This window comes from Hordeum vulgare, chromosome 7H (genome assembly GCF_904849725.1).
Source record: "Hordeum vulgare subsp. vulgare chromosome 7H, MorexV3_pseudomolecules_assembly, whole genome shotgun sequence".
Lineage (NCBI taxonomy): Eukaryota > Viridiplantae > Streptophyta > Magnoliopsida > Poales > Poaceae > Hordeum > Hordeum vulgare.
This window is the reverse complement of record NC_058524.1, coordinates 216122512-216133673: the sequence shown is the minus strand read 5'-3', so window position 1 is coordinate 216133673 and position 11162 is coordinate 216122512. Positions and strand designations below refer to the sequence as shown.

Here is an 11162-nt window from a genome sequence, read left to right as displayed (position 1 = left end):
GAATACTCTATCCTCGAAAACTGTTGCGATCCCCTATACTTGTGGGTTATCACATGAGTCTCCATAGGCTGAGCCGGTTCGCCTCGTAGGGCGGTCTGCCATGGCCGATTGGGTTCCCCCCAGTGTATGTGGGCTGTCGAAGAGCCGGCTTGGGTTTAAGTCGGTTGGCAGGCGACCGCGATGCCTCCTCTGGTGGATCTCATCAGAAGCCCGCTACTATTGCTCAAGCCGCCACCCCTCAGTGTTCAGTCGCTCCGTCTCCTGCAACAATCTGGGCCCAGTGTCTCGCCATCCTGGCGGCCTCTTCCTCTATGTCACTCTGGATTTTGGCCATGTCTTCTCTCAACTTTGCCAGCTCAGCGTTGACAGTTTCTTGATTTTCCGCTGTCACAGGGATCGCCATGATTTTGGCCGTTTCTGCTACCAGATCCGTCATGGCTTCGGCTGGAGCCTTCCCCGATCCGCTGGCTTCGTTGTTACCCGTCGGGCTTGGCTGAGGCGGTGCTGCCCCCGCCATGTAGATGGCGACTTGACGGTGCGGACCCATGACTTCCTCAGGGATTACTGCCTCTGGCAACCCCCCAAGCTGTCCTTCGCGGAGTGTGTAGATCAAATTTGTATCGCCCATGGACGACTCGACGTCCGAATTGACGGGAGTGACCTCCTGGATCACCGGCTCATCCGGCAGGTCGATTCCCTGCGTAAAACCAACGAAAATGTTACGTGACCAGTCTTGATGTTTGATGGGACGGATGTACCGAGCCGGCTCGATGATGTCGGTGACGGTGTACGGCTCAGGCATGGGTGCTCCGATCTGGCCGATGAAGACGTGGATCTTGCTGAAGGGGACCCTGTACCCAGATTCGATTGAATTGACCTGAGGTCCCCACTGCGAGTTGTTGATGTAGTATTTTCCTCGGCGGCTCTTCATCATGACGCTGACCGCGTAGCTTCCTGACCCTAGAAGGGCTCCCTTTGAGAACTCAACTCCACCATGCGCAAGCCCCATGGCGGGCGCCAACTATCGTGGTTTTGTCACGGTAGATGTCCTTGCGAAAGGACTTAGTTAAGGAGCCATCGCACCTTGGTGGCGACTCAAAGGGAGTGAGCGAAAGCGAGACTCAGATTTACCCAGGTTCGACCCCTCGTGTGGAGGTAAAAGCCTACGTCCTCCTCTATGTATATTGATGATGGATTCGATTATAAGGAGGGCGTAACTCGCTTGACCTAGCTCTCGATGATTTCTAACCTGATCTATCTACCCCAAAGGCTCGCCTTTATATACTGGTCGAGGCCCCAGGGTTTACAAAGTCCTGGCCACATTACAAATCGTGGCCTTCCTTATCTCTAAGTCGCCATGTTACCAAGCCAAGGAAGACTCCTTGGCGACTTATCTTCTTCGTCAATCTTGAACCGCCATTCGGCTCATGGTCTTTGGCGGCCCTCTGGCAAAGTCTCTCAACACGCCCCAAGCCCAAACCAAGGCTTATATTAATCATGTATATATGAGTCGCCGTTTTCCTGACTCGGCCCAATAGGACGGGTCATACCGCAGGTAATATCCCCAACACATGTTATCTTCTTGTACTATTTTATAACATATTTCCATTTTATGTCAGCCTACTTCAAGGAATTCAAATGCTGCTGGTGGTGCTCCTGCACCACCACCAAGAGCTTCTAATCCAGCTCCTACACCACCACCAAGAGCTTCTAATCCAGCTCCTACAACAACAACAATAGCTGGAACAAGAGGTGTGTTGGGGAATGTAGTAATTTCAAAAAAATTCCCACGTCATGCAAGGATCTATCTATGGGGAAACCAACAACAAGGAAAGGGGTAGAGCATCATCATACCTTTGAAGATCGCTAAGCGGAAGCGTTGCTAGAATGCGGTTGATGGAGTCGTACTTGCAGCGATTCAGATCGCGGTGGATTTCGATCTATGCACCGAACGTCGGTGCCTCCGTGTTCAACACACGTGTAGCCCGGTGACGTCTCCAACGCCTTGATCCAGCAAGGAGGGAGGAGAGGTTGAGGGAGAGCTCTGGCAGCAGGACGACATGGTGACGATGGAGCTACGTGGTACTCCAGCAGGGCTTCGCTAAGCACTACGGAGGAGGAGGAGGAGGAGGTGTAGGGCTGCGCCGAGAGAGAGGCAATTGTTGTCTCAAATTTGCCAAAAACCACCACTATATATAGGAGGAGAGGGAGGAGGTGCCCACCCTTTAGGGTTTCCCACCCTAAAGGGTGTGGCAGCCCTAGAGGCCAAGGAGGGTGACGGCCAAGGGTGGAGGGCCCTAGGGTGGGCCTTTGAGGCCCAAGGTGGCCTCCCACGCCTAGGGTTTCCCCTCTCTCCACCCCTTATGCGCCTTCGACTGGTTGTGGAGGCGCACTAGCCCATATATGGGCTGGTTCCCACCCACTCTTAGCCCATGTAGCAACTTGGAGCTGGTGGCCCTTGCCGGTGGACCCCCGAAATGTTGGGGAACGTTGCATGGGAAACAAATTTTTTCCTAAGCACACGAAGACCTATCATGGTGATGTTCATCTACGAGAGGGAGATCGGATCCACATACCCTTGTAGATCACTAAGCGGGAAGCGTTAAGAAACGCGGTTGATGTAGTGGAATAGCTTCGTGATTCAAATCACCGTCGTCCCACGATCCGTCCCGATCTAGCACCGAACGGACGGCACCTCCGCGTTCAGCACACGTACAGCTCGATGACGATCTCCGCCTTCTTGATTCAGCAAGAGAGATGGGGAAGTAGATGATTTCTCCGGCAGCGTGACGATGCTCCGGTGATGGTGATGATCTATTCCTGCAGGGCTCCGCCCAAGCTCCACAGAAAACCGATCTAGAGGAAGAACTGCGAAGTAGAGGTTTAGGGTTGCACGTGGCAAAAGTTGTGTCTCAAAAACCCTAAAATCTCTAGTATATATAGGAGGAGGGAGGGGCTAGACTTGGGGCTCAAGAGATCCCCTAGGACGTCGGCCGAGTGGAGGAGGGGAGGGACTCCCACTCCAATTCGGTTTGGGAAGGAGGAGTCCCTTCCTTCCTTCTGACCTCCCTCTTTTTTTTCCTTTTTCTCCTTTGATTTTTCCTTTAGCCGACATAGCCCTATTGGGCTGGCCTCACCAGACCACTAATGGCTGGTGCGCCACCCATGGGCTATTAGGTTCTCTCCCAGGTGGGTGGCCCCCTCCCGGTAAAAACCCGGAACCCATTCGTCACTCCCGATACACTTTCGACAGTGCCCGAAATCTTTCCGGAGGCCAAATGAAACAATCCTATATATCAATCTTCGTTTCCGGACCATTCCGGAAACCCTCGTGACGTCCATGATCTCATCCGGGACTATGAACAAATCTTCGATCACCAACACCTATAACTCAACTATACCGAAACATCACCGAACCTTAAGTGTGCAGACCTTTTCCATTTCTGACAAAATTTGAACATGTTGTTAATCCAAGAATTATCCTCAAGGCTATACTTAACCAATAAATCATGCCATCTTAATTCAAAATGTGCAACTGACCTTTCTTTATATACACACTGCTTGAGTTCCGTAAGAAATTCTGGATGGTTGGCGATAACATGACTTAGATGTTTAACAACATTTTGGTATGGATGCCAAAGACAAAGGCGATGGCTTGTATTTGCGAATACTTCTCCAATTGCATTATACTTGCAACACACTGATCGGTGAAAATTGTTTTTGGCTCCTTATCGGACATTGCTTGTAGGAAGGTGCTAAAAAGCCACACAAACGAGTCGGCAGTTTCGTCAAATAATATTGCAGCACCAAAAACAATAGTCTGCTTGTGATGGTTAATACCCACCAGTGGAGCGAATGGCATTTCAAACTTGTTAATGGAGAAAGTGGTGTCAAAAGAAGTAACATCTCCAAAGGATGAATAATCCATTATTGATTGTCCATCAGCCCAGAAGAAATTTGCTATTGTACCATCCTCTTTATTAAGTTGAAGAGCATAGAAAAATGATGGATCTTCAGCTTGTTTGTTCTTTAATACTCCACGAGAGTTTGGGCATCTTTGGTTTCCAAATACTTTCTACGCTCTCTTGTTATGTAGTTATTGGAATCCATCTCCAAGAAAGGCACATTTACTGCTCCTCCACACCATTCTTCAAAATAATTGTATATTTTTATGGTCATATTCCTGCTGACCGCATGTCGTCGATCATTTGTCTATCGACATCTAGTAGCTGCCGTTGTGATCTTAACATGTGTGCCTTCTCCGGAGATACCATATGATGATTGTGCTCAATGACAGCCTTTTGAATCATGCAAACACCTGCTGGAGTAATATGGAACTGGACACGAGCTTTGCAAGCTGTCCTCGTAGAAGCTTGTTCTTTCCTCGTCTCATGTGTGCTATGTTTTTCTTTCACTCCTTCCTTACTGCAAACTAAATACCTAGCAGATAAGGTATCGCCTGCTCTCTTTTTTGTGTGTGTCCACCTAACACTGAATCCTTTCTTTTCTGCATATGCATTATAGAACTCGTATGCCTCATCTTCAGAATGAAAACACATTCCTTCCTTTGGCACAATTTTATCTGAAGATGCATTCGGATTATCCTGTTACACACATGAAATACACCGACTTCATCAACATTGTAGTATAAATATTATTTTTAAAGTCGATGCATTGCAGTATTTTTTTACCTTCTCAATCGAACAATTGTCTTCTCCTTTATCATTCTTTTTGCTCGGTGTCATAAGCTCATGGCTCGACTCATACATTGCGTTGTTCCTCGATAAAGGATGCAACACTTCCTGTCCTTCGAGCCATTGAAACTGCATAATGTCAAACATCATCAATTTAATCACTTTCAACTTTGCTTCTACAACATATGATATTATGCTTTGGCTTAACATCAGCCTGCTATATGATTATCAGCGGCTAGCATGACTAAGTACGCATGCATGCACAAAAATAATGAAATTAATCAACCAAGAGCTAGCACATGGCTATTCACATGCAGCTTGCTCACCCTGACATCGTCCTCTCCTCTGATGGATGTGGTCGTATGGGTGCAGTCTCGTACAGCCGCCGCCACCGTGGACTTCGTCCGCCTGTCCTGCACACCTTGCCGCACGGCCGCCACCAACACGGACTCGGTCCGGCCGTCCCCCATGACGCCTTGGTGCACGCCTGCAGGGAACATGATGTCCGTCGGGGCAACAACATGGCATACAACCACCATGGATGAGCGGTCTGATTCGGTGATGAGGTCCTCCTACATGGTCAGTGCCGCCATAAACGACAAATCATCGCGACATCGTGATGTGCAGTCGCCGCACCAAAGTCGTTTGGCGTGGCCGTCATGGACGTGGCCGAGAAAAATAAAAACCTAATTCTTTGAAGTTACGTGTCTGTTGAAGCCCATGAAGCAAGCCTATTAGAGTCAGGAATGAGGCGTTTGCAATCGGGACCACGTACCCGAGATTCAAAAGCTAATGAAAGTGGGATTAGAGGCTTGAAGATTAGAGATGCCACGTGTCAACCATCCAGGTCTCATAGGATTTTTTTCCGTGTTACTTGGTCATCGTGCTTGTAACGTGGGATGTAAGCGGATTTTATTTTATTGACGAAATTAAGAAGAAACAGCCTTTGCTTTCTGCACGTTGGATCATTCTCGGGTGGTCCAGATCTGGAGCTACACTACCGTGTTCGTTTCGTCCTCCCTCAGCTCCGTGCCCTTTGCCTGGGCCGCATCGCTCCCCGCCCTCCGCCGCCTCCAGTCACCCGCCTCCGACTAAGACGCTCTCGCTGGCCACCATCACGAGGCGAAGGGGCTCTCTTCTCCTCATTTCCTCTACCAACTGGCGCGGCGCGAGGAACTAATCATCCAGGTGTATTTCACATTGGTGGTAAAGAAGCCCTAGCTTTCCCAGGTTGTTGTTCGTCCCGTTTCTGATCTACACTACCTGATGCCTTACTGACTTAATGATTTTTTATTGATTCGTTCAAATGTTCAACATCATCGATGATTAGCTCATTTAGTTTAGAGTTTGTTAGTTCAATGTAGAAAGCCTTTTGGTAATTTTTGTTTCAATTTAATTTCAGTAATTTTTGTTCCTGTAAGACGAGCTTTTTTATATGCCTGTGTAAACCTGGTGTTAGTTGTTGGGGGTGTTTTTCCTCCCCTCTTTTGGCCCAGGGCGGCAGCTAATCCAGGCTACACCATTGCTAGTAGCAGTTGCTTCCATAAAGAGAAGAAATCGAATCCCCACACGAAACCCCGTGCCCGTAGTGATCCTTAGCAAATTGTGCAATTTGTTGTGAAGCTAACTTGGAGCGGTGGTCCTGATAGATAACCTGCAAACATGGTAAAAACATTATCTGATACTACCTGGGAAAGTCTGCTATGTCTGCTTGATGTCTGCGATATCTCATGTTGAGCATTGGCGTGTCTGCTAGCATTTATTTTCGTTACAGTTTGCTAGAGTTCAGGAGTTGAATAGGTGCTGATACTCTTGTCAGTGTGTGGTTTCCAATCTCTGTGTGCAAGAAAGATAATTTTGGTTTTGTTATTGCTGATGGAAATGGAGAATTGCCCCTATTCGAATAGAAAACAATGTCTTATGCCAGGTTCCTTTAATGTAGGTTGCAGTGCTGGGTGACAGCTTCCTGTATCATCCGGTTGCTTCCCTGCGTGACAGCTACACTCCATTCCATCCCGCTATCGTCAGCTCCATTGAGAATCTAGATGTGCTTGTCACCGCGAATGCTCGATGTGAAGACACGGTCCTTCTCCATTATAAGAAAGGCTTTCCCTGGAAGTAAATATGTCCTCCCCGTCCCAATCTCCCGCCTAACCCACCGTCATCTCCCCCTTCTCCTATCCTATGCAACTGTCTCAGGTCTTTTGCTCAGGGTACCCTTGCTTCACTCTGTCCTTCGCTCACTCTCCTCGGGGCCTGTCCCATCTCTCTCCCTCTCATTCCTCTCCCTACTCCGCCGGTCTGGCTACATGCCCATCGATAACTTCTCCCTTAGCGCCGCTCTTTCTACCGCCGCCCGCATGCCATCCGTTGTTGTTGGTGCCCAGCTCCATGCCCTTTCTGTGAAACTCGGCTTAAGTTCTGATACGTTTGTCCTTAATACTCTTATCAATATGTACTCGTCTTGTAGTTATCCATCTACTGCAAGATCTGTTCTTGATTCTGCTCCCAAAGGAGCCTCTGATACTGTTTCTTGGAATACAATCATTGCTGGATACATACATGCTGGGCTGCCTAATAAGGCATTGCAAGCTTTTAGCCAAATGGCCAAGGGGCAAGTTATGCTGGATGATGTCACCTTGCTGAATGCTCTAGTTGCTTGTGCAAGGACATGCATGATGAAGGTCGGAAAGCTCTGTCATGCACTACTCGTGACGAATGGTTTTGAGATTAACTGTTATATGGGTTCCTCTTTGATTAGTATGTATGCAAAGTGTGGGCAGGTTGAAGATGCTCGCAGGATTTTTGATGGAATGCCTGATAGGAATGCAGTTTGCTGGACCTCAATGATTTCTGGATATACACAGTTAGGTCAGTCTAAAGAGGCTGTTAAGCTATTCAGAGACATGCAAATTGCTGGAGTGAAAGTTGATGATGCAACAATTTCTACTGTTATATCTTCATGCGGCCAGATGGGAGCACTGGACTTGGGACGGTATGTCCATGCTTACTGTGACATTCATGGTTTAGGGAAGGATATTTCTGTGAAAAATTCATTGATTGACATGTACTCAAAGTGTGGGAATATAAAAAAGGCCTATGATATATTTTGTGGAATGGTCAAGCGGGATAATTTTTCCTGGACAGTGATAATAATGGGCTTTGCTGCGAATGGCCTCTCTGGTGAGGCACTAGATTTGTTTGCGCAGATGGAAGAAGAGGGTGGAGTCATGCCGAATGAGATAACTTTCTTGGGTGTCCTAACTTCTTGCAGCCATGGAGGATTAGTTGAACAAGGATACCGTCACTTCCATCGCATGTCCAGTATTTACGGTATTGCCCCAAGGATCGAACACTACGGGTGCATGGTTGATCTCCTGGGGCGTGCTAAGTTATTGGCAGAGGCAGAGCAGTTCATTAAAGAGATGCCTATCGCTCCTGATGCGGTAATGTGGCGGTCGTTGTTGTTTGCCTGCAGAACCTGTGGAGAGGTGGGACTTGCAGAGTATGTAGCAGAAAGGATCCAAGTATTGGAGCCAAACAAGTGTGGAGGGGACGTTTTACTTTCTACTGTCTATGCGACCACATCAAGGTGGGTTGATGCAAATAAAGTGAGGACAGGAATATACAGTGGCAGAAAGACCAAGCTGCCTGGTTGCTCTTTCATTGAAGTGGATGGATGCGTGCATGAGTTCTTTGCAGGGGACGAGTCACATTTTGAAACTGAAGCTATATACAGCACTCTTTTAGGGATTAATGAACTGTTAGTAGCAGAGTCCTTCCTGATGTGAAAGCTAATACATTTCTATGGTAACCATACCTCGGTACCTATGATTCTATAATCTTATTTTTATGAAATGATGAAACCCGAAGCATTTCTACGTATTTGCGTTTCTCGCTGAGGCAGTAAGTTTATTTTCCAGACATCAAACCCATTAAGGCAGAGTGAAAGGGCGGCCAGCCAGCTATGCCACGTGGCGCATGCTGGTTGGCCGTGGTGAGAAAGTTTTTGATTTTTTTGGAGATTATTTCTGGAAGATGGAAGTGAGACTTTTTTTCCCCGAGAAAAGTTTTTCTAGTTTTTTTTTTCTTTTTGAGATGGATGTGACATCCACGTGTTGCGAGAAAGGTTTTATTTTTTATTTTGAGATATGAAGGAGAGGTTTTTTTCTTCCTTTTTTTCTTTAAGAGGGAGAAACATACGCACAGCTTACTCTCAAGTCGCCCACAATGGCGGGCCCCAACCACTAGTTTATGTCATGAGCCACTTAATGTGCAACTGGGTGCACACTGTTATCCTGATTTTATTTGTCTATCTGAGATGTTTCCATCTGGTATTGCAATCTGTGCTAGGTAATACCCACAGTTGTTGCTGTGATGTTACTATGTCAGAAAATTAGCTGTCCACTGCGTCACTTATTTGTTCTTCTCTCATGTTCTTGTCTGACAGTTATATTTTTACCCCGAACCTACTAACCCAGCTTAGCTTTCTCTGGCTTAAACTAATCTGGCAGCAGGGTTTCATGTGCCCGCTCGCCTGTATCACTGTGTTGGTCATGGGAATGTGAAAACAGCAGCCTGAAAGTTCCGAACTCCAGAATTTAGTTATTTACTTGAACTGGGCCATGGATCGGAAGAATCAAACACCACAGGGTAAAGTGCTTATGATCAGTTCGTGCTTTTTACCCCGTAAGCTGAATTTTATGTTTGAAAAGTTGCACATTGTCATCTCACTAAACTTGGGTTGGCTTAAAAAGGTCAAATTGCACAAGTGATTGTTGAATTTCTGGAGGTAGCTGTCAGCTGCATTGTCTTCCTCAAAGGTTTTTATCCCGCTCGTAAGGATTCCTCCTCTTTTTTGCATTTAATTCACATTGGTAACTTTGCTATTTGTCATTTTATTTGGTTGGATATGGATTTATCACAATGCATGTGTAGGTGCATTTGAGAGGAGAAGGTACATGAATATAGTTGTCCAGAAAGCCGTGCACCCCCAGCTTGCTGACTATATCCACTCTGTGACTACTGGCCTTCTACCTTTCATACAAAAGGTGTGTTTTGTTCCCCTGATTGTTCCTCCAGAAAGCCGTGCACCCCCAGCTTGCTGACTATGATGATTATATTATCAACAGAACTCATTAAATTGACAGGGAAACTTGATAGGTTAAGTACTGTAACATACATTGCTGCTTGAGCTTTAAAGTTTTGGTAGACATCTGTTCCGCCTTCTGTCTTTGACCATATGATTGTTGTGAACTTGGCTCTTGTGTCATTACAAGAAGGAAACAAAATATATCAATATTGCACTTGATTCAATCTCCAGCAACAACGTTGAGATCTGAGGATCCGCTGGTGTTGAAACTTTGTCGATCGTGTAAAGATTTCAGGCTGGTTATGTGTTCATAACTAACCATAAGTTTTCTTACAACCCAGGGACTGGTTGAGAGGGTCGTGGTCATCTTCCATGACAAAGATAACGTGCCACTGGAGAAGTTTGTGTTCAAGCTTGCAGTCAACCAATCCTATGGCTCCGAGTTAGAGGAGTCCAGCCTGGAATTTGCTCTGCGGGCGTTCTTGATCAAACTGTCCGTCGCTGAACCTCTCACAAAGCCCCTTCCATCAGGTAGTCGACACCATCTCTTTCTTGGAATATCTCGAGATTTTTCTCCGAAGGCCAACAGCCAGCGGTGACTACCGGGAGAGCTTATGAGGCACCACGGTTGCCTTGTGACAGATAGCAGCTGGGAGATCACCGCCTACTTCCGATCTCTCCCCGCAGGCGGTGCGAAGGACAAGGAGGAGGACGAGGCTCGGATGTGGATCCATACGGACATCAAGGCATGGATGCAGACGCCGCAGATAACCCCCATCAAGTCAATGGGATGTGATCCTTTGAAGATGCAGCTCTACCTAGAACAACCCGGCCCATGAGAGGCAGAGGATCCTGCTTCGTAGCGACGAAGTATTGGTTCATGTTTAGTCACAAACGAGCAGAGGGGTAGCCTGATCTAGTTACTCTGTTTTTATTATTTTGTGGTTGTTGTCTGTGCTCTGTAGTGAGTCTGGACAAGGACATGTTGAGGTGTTCTTGAGTAGACGTCGAGGGGAAGAAGACATAGAGAAGAGGGTGTTTATGTGATGTGAGACGATGAAGAGCATCCCGTGAAGTATAGTGTCATTTTTACTAAATGACCCCCTGGCAAACTTAATTTGCCCACTGACACCAAGAATACCAAAAAAAAAACAATTTTGGGTGTTTATCATTTATGTCACCGGTTGTGTCCTACTCGCTCCGTTTCTAAATATAAGTTTTTTAAGATATTTCACTATGAGTCTACATACGAAGCAAAATGAATGAATCTATGCTTTAAAGTATGTTTATATACATCCGTATGTAGTCCACTAATGAAACCTCTTTAAAGACTTATATTTAGGAACGGAGGGAGTACTATTCAGTTTTGTCATTAG

At 46.7% G+C, this 11162-nt stretch overlaps 1 protein-coding gene across 6 annotated transcripts; it reads left to right on the top strand.

The window, feature by feature from the left end:
* Window positions 1-5669: 5669 nt before the first annotated feature.
* Window positions 5670-10954, top strand: LOC123407728 (DNA polymerase zeta processivity subunit). Of its 6 annotated transcripts, none has more exons than XM_045100927.1 (6): window positions 5684-5924; window positions 9212-9347; window positions 9452-9517; window positions 9633-9745; window positions 10128-10317; window positions 10429-10954. In XM_045100927.1, exons 2-6 carry the CDS (start codon window positions 9320-9322, stop codon window positions 10623-10625), a joined length of 594 nt encoding a protein of 197 aa, XP_044956862.1. In that variant the 5' UTR covers window positions 5684-5924; window positions 9212-9319; the 3' UTR covers window positions 10626-10954. The 6 variants fall into 6 exon arrangements, with proteins under 6 accessions (XP_044956858.1, XP_044956857.1, XP_044956862.1 ...); XM_045100926.1 differs by having other exon boundaries at window positions 5686-5924; window positions 9452-9532; XM_045100924.1 differs by having other exon boundaries at window positions 5686-5924; window positions 9209-9347; window positions 9452-9532.
* The last annotated feature ends 208 nt before the right edge of the window (window positions 10955-11162 follow it).

What these genes read in the sequence shown, in the direction of transcription:
- LOC123407728 (XM_045100923.1), top strand. Translation starts at nt 6,740, where the DNA reads ATGTGCTTGTCACCGCGAATGCTCGATGTGAAGACACGGTCCTTCTCC.